This window comes from Phragmites australis, chromosome 9, assembly GCF_958298935.1.
Source record: "Phragmites australis chromosome 9, lpPhrAust1.1, whole genome shotgun sequence".
NCBI classification, from domain to species: Eukaryota; Viridiplantae; Streptophyta; class Magnoliopsida; order Poales; family Poaceae; genus Phragmites; species Phragmites australis.
In genome coordinates this window covers 36,079,881-36,098,022 of record NC_084929.1, presented here as the reverse complement: position 1 = coordinate 36,098,022, position 18,142 = coordinate 36,079,881, and the positions used below count along the sequence as shown (strand labels likewise).

The 18,142-nt window shown below is 43.8% G+C and overlaps 4 protein-coding genes across 8 annotated transcripts; 2 read left to right on the top strand and 2 right to left on the bottom strand.

The window, feature by feature from the left end:
- Window positions 1-171: 171 nt before the first annotated feature.
- On the bottom strand, window positions 172-3,004 carry LOC133929532 (plant cysteine oxidase 2-like). 2 transcript variants are annotated; one of them, XM_062376325.1, is made up of 6 exons: window positions 2,734-2,964; window positions 2,344-2,602; window positions 1,574-1,692; window positions 1,290-1,452; window positions 974-1,174; window positions 172-783 (listed from the first exon to the last, which is right to left on the bottom strand). In XM_062376325.1, exons 2-6 carry the CDS (start codon window positions 2,441-2,443, stop codon window positions 695-697), a joined length of 672 nt encoding a protein of 223 aa, XP_062232309.1. In that variant the 5' UTR covers window positions 2,444-2,602; window positions 2,734-2,964; the 3' UTR covers window positions 172-694. The 2 variants fall into 2 exon arrangements, with proteins under 2 accessions (XP_062232309.1, XP_062232307.1); XM_062376323.1 differs by having other exon boundaries at window positions 2,344-3,004.
- A 5,795-nt stretch (window positions 3,005-8,799) lies between these two features.
- On the top strand, window positions 8,800-10,341 carry LOC133929932 (ATP-dependent Clp protease proteolytic subunit-related protein 1, chloroplastic-like). The gene is made up of 3 exons (XM_062376690.1): window positions 8,800-9,596; window positions 9,708-9,769; window positions 9,868-10,341. Exons 1-3 carry the CDS (start codon window positions 9,521-9,523, stop codon window positions 9,973-9,975), a joined length of 246 nt encoding a protein of 81 aa, XP_062232674.1. The 5' UTR covers window positions 8,800-9,520; the 3' UTR covers window positions 9,976-10,341.
- A 172-nt stretch (window positions 10,342-10,513) lies between these two features.
- On the bottom strand, window positions 10,514-12,680 carry LOC133929931 (inactive protein RESTRICTED TEV MOVEMENT 2-like). The gene is made up of 2 exons (XM_062376689.1): window positions 12,261-12,680; window positions 10,514-11,494 (listed from the first exon to the last, which is right to left on the bottom strand). Exons 1-2 carry the CDS (start codon window positions 12,382-12,384, stop codon window positions 10,737-10,739), a joined length of 882 nt encoding a protein of 293 aa, XP_062232673.1. The 5' UTR covers window positions 12,385-12,680; the 3' UTR covers window positions 10,514-10,736.
- Window positions 12,681-12,880: 200 nt separating this feature from the next.
- LOC133929530 (hypersensitive-induced response protein-like protein 1) lies at window positions 12,881-16,526 on the top strand. Of its 4 annotated transcripts, none has more exons than XM_062376319.1 (5): window positions 12,881-13,017; window positions 14,522-14,750; window positions 15,358-15,478; window positions 15,679-15,867; window positions 15,930-16,526. In XM_062376319.1, the coding sequence occupies exons 2-5, from the start codon at window positions 14,562-14,564 to the stop codon at window positions 16,289-16,291; spliced, it is 861 nt and encodes a 286-aa protein (XP_062232303.1). In that variant the 5' UTR covers window positions 12,881-13,017; window positions 14,522-14,561; the 3' UTR covers window positions 16,292-16,526. The 4 variants fall into 4 exon arrangements, with proteins under 4 accessions (XP_062232303.1, XP_062232305.1, XP_062232304.1 ...); XM_062376321.1 differs by lacking the exon at window positions 12,881-13,017 and adding an exon at window positions 13,707-13,783; XM_062376320.1 differs by lacking the exon at window positions 12,881-13,017 and adding an exon at window positions 13,809-13,911.
- The last annotated feature ends 1,616 nt before the right edge of the window (window positions 16,527-18,142 follow it).

Here is an 18,142-nt window from a genome sequence, read left to right as displayed (position 1 = left end):
GTAGAGTTTGTTTCTCGACGTACGACGACTGGACCATATCCATTTGGTGCATCAAAACAGTCTTCCATCTTCAAACGCAGTGCAAAGATTAAGCAACTGGGACGGCAAAAAAAAAAAAAAACCGAGTCGCAGCTTTGCATTGCACACAAGACGAGCAAAAGGGCAATCAGGTGAGCTAAAAAAAGGTCATCTCACAGATAGATACTGTATGACACTGTGACAAGACATTTCTTTGTTCATGAAACAAAAGATAAACCCTTGAAGCACGAACAAGAGATGCCGCTAACAAGCAGGCAAAAAAGGACTACCCTCCCTGCTCATAAAACAAAGTAAACTACCCACAGAATTTGGTCCATGATCACATCCAAAAACACCTGCGTACACTTGTACTGGGCAAACAAAAGGTGATCATGTCCCAAAAAGTCCTGCGGGCAGTACACCCAAATTGAATCACGCTATTAGGTAACATAAGAGAAGCAGAGTCATCCGAAAATCACAAGAGACTGTTTCAACCCGGACCAAATAAGCCAAAGGAATGTCAAGTGTGTCGCTTGTCGACTTTCCTAGCGCAGTCTTTCCCTTGTACCATCTGTCTGTCTTCGCAGTTACAGATATCTACATCAAGCTAAAGGCATTCGCATGATCCTCATCGCAAGTGGTTTCAAGTGTTTGCCACAACTTCAGCAAGTCTTGTCTAGACAGTAAACTTTCGCACCATCTGTATACCTTTCATTTCGAACGTGCTAGGAATCCCTTTGAGCCAAGAATATTGTTCATCTCCGCCTGAAATCAGATGACATTTTCCTCAGCTAACAGTTTACGGAGCAAGAACAATGCTATTTGATTTGAAGTTAACATCTCTTTCCAGATTAGTTTGTTGTACTTTATCCTATTTCATAGTGAAGACTGCATTTGCCTTCTTCTACATGGGATTCAACAACCACAGAAGATTATATTAGAAAAGGAAACTCACCCCATGAACTCGGGGACTCATCGTAATACGCGCAATCCCTTCCGTCAGCACAGTTGTACGGGGGGCCCATCACATCAAGTACAGCACAAGGGGTCAACGCAGTAAAACAGTGCAAGTTCCCTCCATTTTCTGGGTATAGAACTACGGTCTCAGCTGAAGCATCGAAAACAGCATCTGTATTTACCTTGGCTAAACGAGCTCCTGTGGTTTGGACAAGAAACAGATGCGCAAATGAACAGTTAGCAACATATCTCCCTAGCATAGGATCGTTTTCCAAGAAATGAAGAGAAGGAAAGAAAGTCATCCATCCACTAACCATCTGAGGTCTCAAGTGTACTATTATTACTATCCGGAGGACTTCTCGCCCAGTCATATGACTTCAGGTGCATGGAACCAAATAGTATCTTGCTAAAGACTGTCATCCCGGGATGGTTGTGGAGGGGAATGACAGCTGATTTCGGTAAACAGAAGATACCAAACTGCACAAAGCATGCAAAGCTTCAGTAGGACACTCGCTAGCCAGTTCTTTAAAAGAGTATCACACACATGTTCTGATATACGCAAAAAAGCGATACACGAAAATGGAGAATGTTGAATTACCGAAAACTTCGGGCAATCGTAGAAATGTAAGTAAGTAACTTGAGGCGGCCCTTTAGAATTGACGTGCTTGAAATATGGCATACTAGAGTTTATCCCAACATCATGCGGCTTTAAATCATCTGCATTAAAAAGCATTGATATTAGACAAATGGCAGTAGAAATTTCCATTAGGCTTAGAAGAACTATATACTTATAGACTTATAGTCATCAGCATAGCATTAGCTGTGACTGTTCTAATACTCAGAAGCAAGCAACAAAGAGCAAAATGATCTCCTTACTGTTGTAATACTCAGAAGCCAAATGCTGAGGTAGCACTATAGCATTTTTTCCCCCAGCAATACTTGATACTCAGGTTGATACGAACTTACAGCGAGCAGGTGTATACTGAGAAGTGCAAAGTTTACGTTACCAGTGTTCGTAACCGTTTGTCAGGCTGGGTAATACTAACATATCACTCTTACGGGGCACTGTTGAAATGCCATGGCATAGCAAGCTGAACCTGCTGGTGGTACATGCATAGCAAAAGCACAGGTCACAAGCTGCGCTGAATGAGGTATGGTCCCAAAGCGAGCCCGGGAGTTTACCATACAAAAATAGACGCCTCACGAGATGAAATGAAAAGGAACAACAAAGATGCCGATAACTCGGGGTAGAAGTTCATCCTTGTGATCCATGGATACTGACATACTGTGATCGCTGTCGGTAGATCCTAAGCGCTCGGCAAAAAGACGGTAGCTTTACTCTTACTGAAGGCGAGGCGCGATACATACTGAGGAGGCCCGAGAGGCGCGCCACGGCGTCCGGTGGCGGCACGAAGCCCGGCGAGGAGTCTGCGAAGACTTCCCTGCTGGTGTCGAACAGCCTCTGCATCGCGGCCACCGGCGCGGGCGAGAAAGAAGGCGCCGCGGCGGACGACGCCTTCTTCTGCCGGCGGCGGTTCCTCTTGGACGAGGCGCGGCCCTTGTCAGCGACGGCGGTGGGCGACAGCTCCACCTTCCCTCTGGGCTCCGTCGCCTTCCCCCCTCCGACCTGCACCGGCATGACAAGGCGAGACCGCTCAGGATTCACGAACCGGTAGCGCCGCCGAGCCCAGGAACCGTTGCCAAAGCGGGATCTTGGTTCGCTTTAGCAGCCGGTGAAAGGGCGGAAGGCAGACGTACGGTCCGGAAGATGCGAGACAGGTTGGCTCCGGCGGGGCGGTGACGACGTGGGCGAGGGAAGGGATCGGAGGTGGGTATAAATCGGGAGGAGAAAGTGGATTGATATTTCCGTCCATCACTCCATACATGTAGTAGAGGAAGGCAAACCCAAACCAACCGCGGCGAGGGAGGGAGGAACCAAAACCGGGGGCGACGAGAGGAGGGAGGACACCGCCGTCCTTTCCTGTGGGCTCAAACCCATACTGCTTCCGGTTTCTCCGCGCCTCTCTCTCTCTCTCTCTCTCTCTCTCTCTCTCTCTCTCTCTCTCTCTCTCTCTCTCTCTCTCTCTCTATTATATAAATAAACAAGATTAGCTTATTTATTTATTTATTATTATTATCCCTCCTCTCCTCTCCTCTCCTCCCCTGCTTATATTTATCTCTCTCTGTAGCCCCCGTTCCGTGTGAACTCTGCTCGGAGGTTTGCCACGTCAGCCTACGACACTAGGGGACAAATAAACCACGTGGACATGCTTGCCACCGTGGAGACACCTATTGATATCCACCACGTCCGTGATCGTCAGTGACAGGTTTTATCCACCTCGTGAGCGAATAATTCGCGGGAGCAACTAAGCTAACATTCCAATAACTTTTGTGACTGACCAAAACCATACGTTTCCCCGTTGTGGCACGTGGCTGTCCACGTAGAATCCGATGCACAGTAGTGAACCCGCCATGCATTTCATTTCTATGGGTACTTCACCTCGAATTTGCAAAACCGCACGTTATGTCCATATCTATGATGGATTGATGCCCTCGATCACGCACTAGTAGATCGAATGGCTCCCTCAATAGAGAATCTTTTTGTTTAATAATATATTTTTATTAAAAAATTAAAAAAATAATAGCTAAATTTAAAAAACTGCAAGAATACATCGGCACGCAAAATGCCTATAAGGATCCTATTGGCATTCCTAATACCGACAGTCTACGGCCCGAAGCTCTGTCGGTACGCAAAAACCGGACAAAAAAACATGTCAGTATTTCGCGTGCCGATAGGACCCCGAATAGACATCGATAGAAGTGTCGTGTAAGCAAAGAGCCGATATAATTGTCGACAAACGAAATGCCGATATGTCTGCTACTTTCATGTACCTTGCAATACACAGAACACCTATTTCTTGTATGTATGCTAAATTCCAAATTAGCTAGATTTTTTCTACTCCAGATCTTGATCAGTATTTTGCTAAGATATGTTCAGTTAGGGCACTGTTGCCATCTATAACACATACACATATTCTCAATTACTCTCACTAATTCCACTTTTAACTTCAGAATTTTAGAAAGGACGAGAGGAATAAGTTAGCAAGGAGATGGTACAACGCAGCATCCACTGAGCATAATAGGTGAGACGAATTTTATTTATTTTTTGCATTTTTATTTTCCCAATGATCTACACTTTGCCTATGAACTGCTCTGATTATGTCATCTATATGCATGTGATGGTGTGGTATGTTTGGATTCAACATTTGCTTTGAGAAGTACCAGTTTAGCTTTAGGCCCTTCTATGTTGTTTCTGTTTAAAATTAAGTAAATTACGTTAATTCTTAGAAGGGACGTTTTGGTAGGGAGGAGGGCACATCTATGTTTATAGGGATAAATGCAAAAACCCCCCCAAAAGTCACTTGAATTTTGACTTTCCCCCCCAAAAGTTGTTTTGTTGCAAAAAACCCCCAAATGTTTGATTTTGTTCCAAAAACACCCCCAAAAATTCAAAAAAAAATTAAAAAAATCACAAAAAATTCTTAAAAAAACTAGAGACAATTATAAGACCTTTTGTGCAATTTGTTTTCAAAAATAATATCCTTTGCATCATATTTCATGGAGAGTAAGTTTGAAAAAAAAGAAAAACGTGCAACTCATTTGTTAATTCGTGTTAAATGCATAGTTAATTATTTACTAATCCAAAAATCATGAAACAAAATTTTTTAGTCTTCTTAGATGATCCTCTATCTTGTAAAAATATATGAAATCTTGAAATAGTTATTGTAACGTGCAGGATTGAGTAAATGTGTTGCAGATAGATTAATTCATAACTAATCCATAACACCCCCAAAATTAGTGAAACCACTTTTATTAGTTTACTTAAACAATTATTTGTGTAGAAAAAATAATGGTAGACATGACAAAGTTAAAATAACATGAGTTAATAAATGAGCTACACATTTTTCTTTTTTTTCCAAACTTCCTCTCCATTAAATATGATGCAAAGGATATTATTTTTGAAAACAAATTTCACAGAAGGTCTTAGAATTGTCTCTAGTTTTTTTTTAGATTTTTTTATGATTTTTTTATTCTTTTGAATTTTTAGGGGGTTTTTTGCAACAAAGTCAAACTTTTGGGGGGTTTTTTGCAACAAAACAACTTTTGGGGGGGAAAGTCAAAATTCAAGTGACTTTTGGGGGGGTTTTTGCAGTTTTCCCATGTTTATATGTGCTGCAGTAAGCATGATGTGATTGGACACATGCTCTTGTTCTGACAGACTCCCATGCTTGTCGACAGACCACCCTCCATAGCCTACACTGGCAACTTGGACGCCCTTGATCAGGCGAGCATCATCTTTCAACTCCAAATCCGTTCTATTTTTCCTGCATTTGACTCCCTCGATCTCGTCAACCGGCCCGTCCATCTTTGCTTTGACATTGGCCATGCAGATCACCCGCCAAAACACCGCAGGTGGTGCACTGCTCGGGAGGCGCTGAGGCGCACGTCACGAATAAATACCAAATAAAGAGCTAGGCCCTTGGTGCATTTTTTCAAAATGGATTCTTATTCCCCTGCTCACTGAAGACATGGCTAGATTTTTTTTTTCTTCTTATGAGAATGACAAGAGGTTAGATTGACTGTTTCATGTTCTGTGTCAATTTTAGTATCACTTGGTGCTAGCCGTCCCATAAAGTCCTTGGCATTGATTTTGCTCAAATTTCTTCATTAGTTTTTAAGAGCTTATGATGTTCCTTTTTGGTATTTAGATGGTTGTCGCGTCTTTTGTGTTTTGCTTCTGATTTTGCCTAGCATAATCAATGATTCAGAAGCTTCACTCATTTAGTTCTTCAAGCGTCACGTTGGGTTCTAATAGAGCTGACGTGTGACGGTCACTATCTTCATGTATGATAAGAGTTTATTTTTCCTCTCATACACAGATGTGGTACTTTGTATTAGCTTTATCCAGTCAACTATATATTTGATAAAAGAATTTTTATTTCCGTTGCAGTGTACAAGCATTCAACTATCTCATTAAAAAAACAATATTATCTTATACAAATTTTTAGTTACACAGTTACAGCATGGATATTCAACTAGTATTAATTATATACGGCCCGGTGGTCAACCTTGATGCATGCACGTCGATCAGCTATACGAAGCTAGCTAAAAGGCCGGTGCAAGTGCATGCAAAGGAAAGAACAATGCATGCATGATTCTGATTCAGCTAGCTATATGTAGCAAATGATCGAAATGAAAGCAGCAACGTTGTCTTGGCTCCTCCGTGGAATCGTCGAGCTTGGAAAGCCAGTCATCGCTCCGTCGAGCGATCGATCGATGCACTGCGGGAAAAGAAAAAGCTCTAGCTTAGGCACATCCATCTCAACTTCACAGCATGCATGCATCAGTATATATATCGACTTTTCAGTTGAGAGAGAGAGAGAGGCCGGCCACGATACATCAAAGACGACGACGGCACCAAGCTAATATAATATAATTAAACAATTTCCTTTTCCTTTCCTTGCCTGCAACAGCGACGAATGGTCGATCACTAGTTTGAGGATCGGACCTGCTAGCCGCAACCAATTTGAATTCATTTCCTTTCTTTCCATTCCCGTTGGCGCCGACCTGCTTGCTGTATACCGCCTTAGCTATATACTGTTAGTGTGTGAGAGTGCGTGTCTATCTATCTTTCTCTCTATATATACACCCCCACTTAGCTAACCCTACATGCATGCATGGATGCAGATATATGCATGCAGCAGCGGCACCTACGCTACACGACGCCCCTGACCTAGCTACATGCCTTTTGCGTCGTCACGTAGAAATAGAACACTACTCCCACTTGGCAAGCTAGATTTGCAACTCCTGCACGCTATGGGTTCTCCACGTCGATCGCCATCGGACACGTGGAGGTGAAGTACTTGCGTCATTCTTGTAATCGGAAACAAATATATAAACTATTTTTTTACACATTTAAAACAGTAGAGAAATGATTGAGTTCGGAATGAATATTTACATCAATTGAGAAAGTTAAGCTACTATGCACCTACATATGGCTCGCTAACAATATTAGCTAGATACTTGTAACACATATTTTTGCTAATATAAACCAACACTTACGTCATCCCTCCTCTAATCTCCTCCTACTTAATAAAAAAATTAAATAAAAACTTGATAAGACCCTTATCTAGTACTTAAAAAATATATATAATGATTTTCATACCCTCCACGTTCTCCCCTCCCCACCCCTCGCGCCCACATCTGCACTTCCACCCCTCCTAACATTCAACTTCCGTTATAGCGAAAAACATTTAACTAGTATTAAATAACAGCAGAAAACCACCCACACTATCCAGCCATGCCGCAGAAAACCGCCGTGGAGGGTAGTTATTGGGCCTGATGGGCTTTATTAGGTCCAATTGGGTCTGGTGGGCTTTATTGGGAAAATGGGCTTTCTTGGGCTTGGGCTAATACTTAAAAGTCAAAAGTAATTGGCAAAAAAGGGACCGGGGGGGGGGGGGCGATTTTCCATTCTACCCAGCCGTTATCGATAAGATCTTGCTAGGTGACGCGATTTACCGTTCGTGCCCTCCTCAGAAGGCTTACTAAGGCATTTCTGTGTACCGTCAAAATATCTACTCAAGTGAATGAACAACGTGCAACTTTGGTTATGGATCAGGCTGAAAAGGCCGAACATTTTGTTTGCCCTTGGGTCTTGTAGCAGATTTTTGATGATCTTTGAGCTACCAGCCCACCACATTTGCTACAGCACTGTACTGAGCACAACTTAATCGAGCCATCCACCGTTGATGAATAATGATGTACTGTTTGAACTTGAAGTTAACAATGACATGTTTGGGTCAAGGATATTAATTAGTCTGGCTCAAGTTCAATATTCATACATGAATGGACCTGTGCGTAAAATTCTTTAAAATGATGTTAAAGAAGAACTTCAAATAAGCCTTGTGTACTAGCCTACTAGGGAGAGTTTCAGAAATTACAGTGACTTTAATTATGAGATAGAAATAATTTATTGAGCTTGTGATGGTCGATGGCAAATATTAGTAAAATTCCCTTATGTGCAATTGCTATCTGTATTTTAGCTTTTGGCAATTGCATGTCGCAGAATTTGTAGTCACATGATGCTATATTTTTTTTTTTTGACTGGGGTCAACTTTACTAGCTGATTAGGGATGCAAGCTTTCCTTTTTTAGTCACTGGATCGACCCAAAACTCACTCACTTGCTTGGTCGTCCTGTCCCATCTGTTGCGTGACGTAAGTCGGTTCGTAACATCTCACTCCGTAGCAATTAGTACTATGAGATAGGGCGTTGCTCATCTGCACCATCCACGACTTTGTTCGCTGGAGGAGGTGCTTCGGGAAGGAAAATAATTGAGTAGACACTAATAAATACGATTTGATAGGTTAGGTATGGGCATCCCGTGACCAGTAAGAGCTGATCGCGGGATCATATTATATCGTAAGGAGGCTGGTAGCGTAAGCCTTGCTCTGTTCGTGCAAGTCAAGGGCTGATCACTCGATGGGTTAGGGTTCAGGAAAAATCTCCCGCTGATCGTCACATTCCTCATGGTACCAGTTAGCCAGGATATCCCCTTACTCAGTACTTCGACAGTTACACTGTTTCTATTGCCATGTCCATGACTCGGTTCATCTATGGATATAATATTAGAAAGTTTGTGAGCATACCGTTGCATGGAACATTTTCAACTGTGGTTGATCACTACTCAAGTCAACTCAAGTGCCGATGGAGCATATTCAACTGTTTGCATGTTCAATAATCTTCTTCTTCTTGATTTTTTTTAACAAAAATCCGAAGCAAGCTAAATCGTTTGCCATCAGATATGCTATAGCTTATATCTATAATTTTTAGGTTCTGGCCTTCGTCTTACAAAATTTTCATTCAATGGGCACTTGAGAGTAGCGATCAATGAACCATGAAAGATTCAATCTGCAGAAGAAGATGATTGCTTTGACCTTTCACGGAACATTTACACACTAACAAAGTTCTTTTCATGAATATAAGCACATGAGATGAAGTTAAAATGGCAGAACCAATATCTATGTGTGAAGGAGCTCTTATATTGAACCAGGCACAATTTATACAATTTGAGCGAGGTGCAGTGACAATTGCTGGTAGAGAGTAGTAGCTTAGATCTTATGAATTATTGCTGGACTTGTGGTACAGTCAGGGAATACCATACCTCGAAGTCACACGACCAGGACAATATCTGCAAGGGACTGAAGATTAAATGTAATTAACAATCGGGAAGTAACTTATCTTCCTTTTTTTCTTTGAGTGCTAGCTGTGCTGAATCATGGCATGGAAATTAGAAATAAGACATTTTAGGAAATAGGACATGCATAAATATAATTCGTTCATACATTGTGCTCAGTTTATTTGCTTTGACTCAATATTGAAGTTTTTCTTTTAAAAAAGAATAATGCTTACTCTGACTTTTGTATTTGTATTTTCTTGGTTTTGTAGCGAAGCAAATCTAAGGTTATACAATCAATCTGAGCATGGCATATGGTCAGGCTGCAATGCTTCTTTCCCTTGGTGTCAAGGTCAAAAGAGGAGTGCTGCCAGATTCAATCAGTATGTTACATTTCCATGTTTCCTTACTCCCATTGCACGCATGTCTGCATTCATGTATAACAGTGGTATGGTGGTCCTGAAAGATCTCTGACGTGTGTCACTGAAACGCAGCAAAACTGCACCTGCCTAAGGTCCACAAATCTGGTGGAGCTGCCATTGATATGTGGATTAAGGTCACACTCAAGTCTTCTTTTCAGTATCTCAACATCCGACTCACTCCCTGTTATGCTTCTGCCTGTACTATGCCCTGAACATTTTATTTTGCACTCAGGCAAAAGAATTAGATACAAACACAGATTACTACCTTGATCTTTTGTCTAAAGGAGTTGGTAAACCGAAGGAAGAGTTAGCAGAGTTTCTATTGGTAGCTTTCTGCTGACTATTTCTGCTTGTGGATTAGGATCTGACCGCCCAGCTGGCCAAAGCTCAGGAGATGCGGCAATGGGGTAAGCGTGCAGCAGCTGGAGCTGGGCGATGGACAGCTCCAGCTGCACCCATATAGATTAGAATGCTACATGAAAACGTATGGCCATCTTGATGACGATGTGGTTCTCCTATACAAAGAAGTCTTCCTCTTGTATGCTTGCAAAGAACTGCATGAAGCTCAGGATAGATGCTGGTTAATGAAATGTTGTAAACCGTAGCCTACTAGCTTCAGTTGTGCTCTGTATCATGTATGTGTAATTTTTGCCACCCTCGGGCCGCAGCTGTATTCTCTGAGATTTCACCAGTTGAAATGATAGCATATACTGTATAAATTATTATAACCAAGTATCAAATTCAGCAGATGTTCTGGAGTGCTGCTGATCGATGGTTCTTCCCACGCCTTGCTGTATATTTTTTTTTTTTGTGATTACTGATGATCAGCGCTGAGAGTCTCGAACTCTGTTGGACCATGTGACGACGTTCACCCTTATTTCACTGATGTTCCAATGCTTCAATCCATCTGTTGAAGACTATAGGTTTTTCCGATTTTGTTTGGAGTTTAGAGCATGATTTTCTGTAATCTGAATAATTAATATTCAAGTTTGTTTTTTTAGATCACTGCATAAGTATAAGCATGTTTACATTTCACATTTCGGTTCTATATATAAGTGTGTGTATATCCACATGGAGTGACGCGGCCGCTGCACGATCAATTCAGTTCCTGGAGAAGAGCCTGCTGGAGATGAAGAGGCCAAGCGAGAAGGCGGCGACTGCCGCGATCACCTCCTTGTTTTTCGTCACTGTCTCCATGAAACCCTCCGCCCACTCCGAGCCGGCGAGCCCCTCCAGCTCCACTTTCCAGCAACAGCGCGCCGCCGTCCTCTCGCGCTCTGCTTCCTCTGCCGCAGCCGCTGCCTTGGCGCTTTCTTCCTCGGCGCGGCGCCTCACTCTCTCGGCCGGGCTGTCCCGATGAACCGCCTCAGTCGCCCTCTTACCGTCAGCCTGCTTCTTCTCGGTTGTTGGTGCGGCTGCAGCCTCGGGCTTTGGCTTAACATCTTCCTTCCTGACGGCTGGTGGCACCGTCGTCGTCTTCTGATCTTGCTCTGGTTTGCTTCTCTTGGCCTCCACCTCGTCCTTGACCTGCTCAGCCTTGTTGCCCTGCTCCTTAGGCTCGGCATCGTCCTTCGGCTTCTTGGTCTCTTCCTTGTGCTCCGCCTCGTCCTTCTCGGTCTCCGCCTCCTTGGGCTTCTTGATCTCCTTTATGGTGAGGTGCAGCGTGGTGGGGCGCTTGGGCACGGTGAGGGTGAGGACGCTGCCGTCGAAGCGGCCGCTGATGTCGTCGAGGTTGGAGGTGTCGGGCAGAAGGAAAACCTTGTGGAATTGGGTGTTCTTGCCGCCGTCCACGCGCTGGCTGCGGACGGTGAGGCGCCCAGCGCCGTCGACTTGCACCTTGAAATCTTCTTTGCTGAAGCCTTTTTTTTACCATCAACACGTACGTACGAATTAAACAACCAGTATAGTATGATCCTGTAGCCATGCATTCATGGGCACACATTCGTACTAGTAATTTGTAAGTGCACATTAACGAGTGAAGAAAGTGTATTATCGTACTTGGGATAAATAAATGACGAGACTAGAGATAAGACAGGCCATGCCGGCACAGTCTGTTTTTATCGTGTCTCGTATCACGTCGTGTCATACTCACTAGGTACGATATCGTGCTATGTAGACACGAGTCAATTCTAGAAAGATCTAAGTATGATCCTCAGTATGTTATGGCGTCGTCGTGCTATATCGATCCAAGCACGATCCTGCTTTATATTATTTAACAATATTTATATATTTATCTCTTATTATCTCATATTTATACCTTTTATGTTCACACATCTCTTTCATACTCCATATCATCTAACAATACTTACATATTTATCTCTTACCATCTTTTACCAAACAAATCAAGTTTTAGTATGTCAATTTTATATCAGAGATTAGAGAATATACTTAAAAAATAATAATCATACAGATTATACCGTATCGGTACAGGTATAACCCAAACCATCGTATCTTGCAGCACCTATTGTGTCAAGATTCTAGTCACGACGCCATCTTCGTACCGTGCTAACATATTTTATACCGTACGGTGCTGTAGGCCATATCAAAACATGGGTGGCTCAGAAATTACACGGCCTAGCTCTCGGCTCTAGATGAGACGATGAAGATTATTAATTATTATCGTACCTGAGAGGTGGACGCGTAGGATGAAGTCAATGTCATTCTGTAGCCACTCGTACTTGGGATCCAGCTCCTGAACAGCCTGCTGCTTGCCATTGGTTGCTTGCCTGCTGCTGCTGCTGCTTGCCATCTCAGGGACGACTAAGGATGTGTGTATTGTATTGCTCAGGAACAAGAGCTGCGCTGCAGTCAAAATGATATCGCGGCTACTGCTAGAAATAGCTAGCTTGTGTCAAACGATGGTGAGATGAGAGGGAGCATCGATGGGTAGCGTGTATATATATATAGGTGTCGATCAATCGATGATTCCATACTTTGCTTGAGGGCATGAAAGAAACTTCAGTTCCGATGGAATTCTCCATTCACCTCCTCACGAGCCGAAGCATACATGAGGAGAGGTTAGGGATCTACATGTCGTGGCGTTGCTCAACTGGGAAGGAGGGAGGGAGGGAGGGAGAAGGAAGACGATGTCCACTACCTGAGTGCTTCCAATGTCATCGCCGCAAGTAATGTAAAACCGCCTTGCTCTACGTGCACTCGGGTAGGGTGGTTGGTCGTGTGGGCCCGTCAAGCAACATGGCCATCCAGCCCAGCCCAGCCCAGCCAATAAAGGAGGAAGACGACTGTGCTTTGCTCTTTCTTTCTTTTTTTGATAAGAACTTTGCGCTGTTCTTCGGCCGGGTGCAAACAAAAGCCAGGATGCGCCTGCAAGGGAAAGCTCCATTGTCTTCTTCCTCTCCTCTTCTCCAATCGGATCCGCAAGGTAAAGCTCGCAGCCGACGCGTTTACTTTTTCTTTCTTGTTAGGGACCCAGCAATTGAACTGGATCCACGCTGCGATTCCGCCTGGTTTCTTTCTTCTTGTTCTCAGCTTAGTTTCGGCGAGATTTCACTCCGCGTCTTTACCTCACCCTGCGTCTCCCTCGCGTCCTTCCCTGCTTCTTTCTTTGTTCTTGTACTATCTGTCGCCTTTTCTTTTCTTGTTAATTTAGACCGAAAATATCCTACTCTGGTTTTACCCTCTCCACATATTCTTTCCTTCGCTGTCGTCTGCTGCGATGGCTCCGAAGTCTAGTGTGCACAACCCAATCTTTATCCACTGCAACCAAGTTACTAATAATTCTTAAACCAAAAAGAATCGGCAACAATGTCATTGTTTGTGCCTTTCTGATTTGGACGCCAGCCAATCATGTGTCTGATTTTTTTCCTGTGCTATTTGTTCTTTCTCTGAAAGATGTGTAGGTGCCTGCAATTGTAATTGCTTCCCGGATATCTTTCTCCAAGTTGGAACCTAGCACGGAATTTTTCTTCTACTCTGACACTTGCATACCGAAAATTCCAGTTTTTTTTGTCTAGTAGAATCGCCGGATGACTTGCCCCCGGATATTGTCAAATGTCAACGACTAGGCTGATCATTTCGTACGCAATTGCTTGTCAATTTATTATCGGCAAGTTGGGATTCTTTTTGTGTTAATCCATGGTGGAGACTGGTAATGAGGTGATATTTGAGGAGGCTGTACTCTATTTAAGGTGCAGAATGCAGATGCCTTCCCTGCCTCAACAACCCCCCTCCCCCCCCCCCCCCCCCCCGGGTCGTTTAGTCCTTACCCTGATACTAGCTTAGAGTTCTCTCCTGCTCTGCCATTTCTTTAGCCCAGGCAAGTTCTGTTGTTACATTCTTCCATTGTTTTGTAGTAAATCTTGTAAGTGGTGTCAATTACCTTGGGCTGGCTATCCTGTTTTCCCGAGTTTTACAGAAGTCTCCTTATCTGTTAATCCCTAGAGTAAATAGTTGATTTTACTCAGGAATTTCTTAATTTCTTTTGTTCTATATGCTCGTAATCTTTACAAGCAATTTAAAGTGTCTTCCTTTCCAAGAAGATTTTGGTTTTGTAAAAAACACCCTTATGGAGATGGAATCATTATGGTCGCAGATACCGTTACGTGCTGCATCAGTTTGGCTGAAATATAGAATAAATAGTTTATTTTGTGTAGATTCCTAAATATTTGGTGAGGCATAATTGTTTGATTTTCTTAGCCATCATGATCATGATGCAAGTTTGGAAGCACAAGTTCAGTTGGCGTTCGATTCTGTACTTATCTTGAGTATAGGAATGCATGTTGACAGAATGATGCACTTAAGTGGAAATTGAAGCGTCCCTCATCGCATAGTTGCTAACTTGCTATAGGCGATTATTAATGCCATCGCTGTGCTTATTCACACCATTCTCAGTACTAAGTTGGCTTTATGATATATGAAACATTCAGGTGCTGCCAGAGGTGATCCGTGGACTGCAGGTCTGCCGCTATGGGCAATTTGTGCTGCTGTGTTCAAGTTGATCAGTCTACCGTGGCCATCAGGGAGCAGTTCGGGAAGTTTGACAATGTGCTTGAGCCAGGATGCCACTGCCTGCCTTGGTTCCTTGGGAAACGTGTAGCTGGTCATCTCACACTCAGGCTGCAGCAACTGGATGTGCGCTGTGAAACTAAGACAAAGGTTTGTCCTAAACACTGTTGAATTAAATGGATGCACAGCTGCTTTTTTAGAGAATAAAGAGGGATAACTATCATTTTGTTCGAGCATATGTTCCAAACTATGAATTGATGATTTTCTAGTTCTTTCTGGGTTATAAAGTTTAGGAAAATTGAGATCAAAGTAACATAAGGCACCGTTCAACGACAAGCTGGCTGCATATTCTTTAGTGAAACTAGATGACGCTGAAAGCTATGTGTTCTGTTGATATGATAAGTTCTTTCAATTTCTAGATCAGATGCACACTGATTGCCTTGAGGATACAGCACTAAAATGACTAATAAATATGCAGAAAATTTTCTATGTAACCTTTTTTTGGGAATCCTTGTCGGCATCTAGTTAATCTGAATAACACCTGACGCTCTGCAGGACAATGTTTTTGTCAATGTTGTCATTGTTGTGTTTGTGTTTTCTATTTTTGCTTTGATTTGCCAATTACCTTGATGCTGCCAACACCTGACGCTCTGCAGGACAATGTGTTTGTCAATGTTGTCATTGTTGTGTTTGTGTTTTCTATTTTTGCTTTGATTTGCCAATTACCTTGATGCTGCTAACACCTGACGCTCTGCAGGACAATGTGTTTGTCAATGTTGTCGCATCTATTCAGTATCGAGCTCTGGCTGGCAAAGCAAGTGACGCGTTCTACAAACTGAGCAACACAAGGTCCCAGATTCAAGCTTATGTCTTTGACGGTAGGAATTCTTAGAACAATTGAAGATTTATCATATCAGATACCATTCTCTCTCTCTATGTCCTGTTTCTGTTATTAGTTTCTGAGTGTATTTTGCTTCCTTTTTTTATATGAGAATGTGATGTGGATTCGCCTACAGCTATAATTGTTGTTATCCTTGTCCTTTACTGATGTATGCCTGTCTGTGTTTGGTACCAACAGTGATCAGAGCAAGTGTCCCAAAGCTCATCCTGGATGATGCTTTCGAGCAAAAAAATGAGATAGCCAGGGCTGTGGAGGATGAACTTGAGAAGGCCATGTCGGCTTACGGCTTTGAGATCGTGCAGACCCTCATTGTCGACATCGAACCAGACGAGCACGTGAAGCGTGCAATGAACGAGATCAATGCAGGTTAGCCAACAATCAAGCTCCGACATGATGAGAAGAAACAGTCACTGACATGCTCTTTGCAGCTGCGAGGCTGAGGATGGCCGCGAACGAGAAGGCAGAGGCGGAGAAGATCGTGCAGATCAAGCGTGCCGAGGGTGAGGCGGAGGCCAAGTACCTGTCCGGCCTCGGCATCGCTCGGCAGCGGCAGGCGATCGTGGACGGGCTGCGGGACAGCGTGCTGGGGTTCTCCGTGAACGTGCCCGGGACCACGGCCAAGGACGTGATGGACATGGTGCTCATCACCCAGTACTTCGACACCATGAAGGAGATCGGCGCGTCGTCCAAGGCCTCGTCGGTGTTCATCCCGCACGGCCCCGGTGCGGTGCGCGACATCACCACGCAGATCCGCGACGGCCTCCTCCAGGGCGCGGCCACCCAGCACTAGCCTCACCCTCACTGGACTGGAGCAGCTTGGAGTGGACTCAATCACAGCCGGTTTTTTACCAGCTACCGTATTATAGAGTTCCATATGATATGATGCATGTCTATATTGTCGCGTTTTCTTTCCATCTGGATCATGTGTGGAATGCTATGCTTTACAATGGTGATGCGTGCTGACAACTTTGTTGTAAACTTTTAGAAACTGAAAACTGGTGGGATTGCAGCATGAGTTTGCAGTATGTTATATTGTCTTCTGAATTCGGTCAGTCTGCAATTCAATACATGTGGTGCCCTCGAGTAAAAATAATGGAGGCTATCGCATATCATGAAATGGTGATGATTCTGATGATTGCAGTCTCTTCTGTTGCTTTAGCTTAGTTTTTACACTCCTTTTTTTTTTCCTTTTGTCTAACTAGCCTAATGGTAACAATTACTTTTTCTCAAAAGAGAGAAGCTCACATGGGAGGCGAGTCCGTATACGTATGGTACATCTCTTACAATTTTATCATTACTTCGTGTAAAAAGAATAACCTGAAAGTGCTATATTTAGAGTAGAAGGTTTATAAGCTAATCCCTAACTTATTTAAACTATCAAAATAATACTAAACCTATCACACCAGAAAGCCACACGACCCAAACCTGGAAACACTAATGAACCGGGTATTACAATTTTTCTTTTTTCCTTATCAAGGGACTGCATAATTAAGGACTTAAACACCCACAAACAGCCCTGTCATCTGTCAAGCTAGCACATGATCAATCATGTGTGCGCAAGTATGCAATCACAACTGGAGCTCATGTCACACCCCAAAATTTCAATTTTAGGATGTGAATATTTTTAAAATAATAGAATAGCATTTTTTATTTATCTAAAAGTCTTTTCTAATTTTTGGCATTTTAAAAAAGGAGAGTTTATTTCCTGTGATAAAATATTTTATTTGGGTTCAAAGCTTTCCAAAATGCCTCTCTAAAATTTTTGGGATTCTATTTGAGTGTATTTGCTATTTATTTGAATTTTATGTTGTACTTTTATTGTTTTTCTCAAAATGCTCTAATTTCTAAAACCTGAAAATCCTCTTAGGCTGAATCTTAACCAAACCTCGACCCAAATCCTAATCTAAACCCAGCCCCATTCTTCACCCCCCCCCACCTTGGCCGAGGCCCATTTTTCCGATCTTGGACCAAGCCGGCCGAAGCCTAGCCTCTTTTCCGTTCTTGGGCCAAGCCGGCCGAAGCCTAGCCTCTCTCCCGGCCCACACTCCCTCCCTCCTCTTTCTGCCGTGCTGGGCCCACCCATCATCCCCCACCTCCCGATCTCACTTCCCAACCGCTGCTGCCGCATGATCTCGACCTGCGCCCCTCGTTGCCCGCTCCCTCTCCCCTCTATTTAGGTCGGCCTCGCACATATCCCTGCAGGTCCACACCTCATCCTGTCACTCTCATTGTCCCTCCAAATCCGGAGCGCCGCTCCCGTGCCCGTGCGGTAGCGAGGTGCCTCCCCCCAGACAACCCCGACCACCGTGGCGCCATCCCACTCATCTCCGGCGTCTGCGTCACCGCACACAAGGCGTGCCGCCATGCTCGATGTCTGCCCTTGGTGAGCCCGGGGCATGACCTCATGCGTGGAGCACAGCACCACCGCCAGGAACACACCTGCGACCTTGCCTTCGGCCCCCGTCCACTTCAACAATGCCGCGACAAGCCTCTTCACCAGCGGCCACATCTCAATGTCGCCCTGCCTCTCCGCGCCATCTCCACCCAAGTTGAGCCCGACTACGACTTCCTCAAGGCCGTATTGTGCCGTAACACCCCTTCTCTGTCACGCTCGCCTGCGGAGTTGCCACCTTCGCCATCG

Bases quoted from the DNA above. Each gene is read 5' to 3' on its own strand.
- LOC133929532 (XM_062376323.1), bottom strand. From the start codon at position 2,614: ATGCCGGTGCAGGTCGGAGGGGGGAAGGCGACGGAGCCCAGAGGGAAG. The intron at 1,453-1,573 runs GTAATTCAACAT...TGCTTTGTGCAG, and splicing joins ACGATTGCCCGAAGTTTTCG to TTTGGTATCTTCTGTTTACC. The intron at 1,175-1,289 runs GTTAGTGGATGG...TCCAAACCACAG, and splicing joins TACACTTGAGACCTCAGATG to GAGCTCGTTTAGCCAAGGTA.
- LOC133929530 (XM_062376319.1), top strand. From the start codon at position 14,562: ATGGGCAATTTGTGCTGCTGTGTTCAAGTTGATCAGTCTACCGTGGCC. The intron at 14,751-15,357 runs GTTTGTCCTAAA...GACGCTCTGCAG, and splicing joins GCTGTGAAACTAAGACAAAG to GACAATGTGTTTGTCAATGT. The intron at 15,868-15,929 runs GTTAGCCAACAA...TGCTCTTTGCAG, and splicing joins AATGAACGAGATCAATGCAG to CTGCGAGGCTGAGGATGGCC.
- LOC133929932 (XM_062376690.1), top strand. From the start codon at position 9,521: ATGGCATATGGTCAGGCTGCAATGCTTCTTTCCCTTGGTGTCAAGGTC. The intron at 9,597-9,707 runs GTATGTTACATT...ACTGAAACGCAG, and splicing joins AGTGCTGCCAGATTCAATCA to CAAAACTGCACCTGCCTAAG. The intron at 9,770-9,867 runs GTCACACTCAAG...TTTTGCACTCAG, and splicing joins CCATTGATATGTGGATTAAG to GCAAAAGAATTAGATACAAA.
- LOC133929931 (XM_062376689.1), bottom strand. From the start codon at position 12,384: ATGGCAAGCAGCAGCAGCAGCAGGCAAGCAACCAATGGCAAGCAGCAG. The intron at 11,495-12,260 runs GTACGATAATAA...GGTAAAAAAAAG, and splicing joins CCTACGCGTCCACCTCTCAG to GCTTCAGCAAAGAAGATTTC.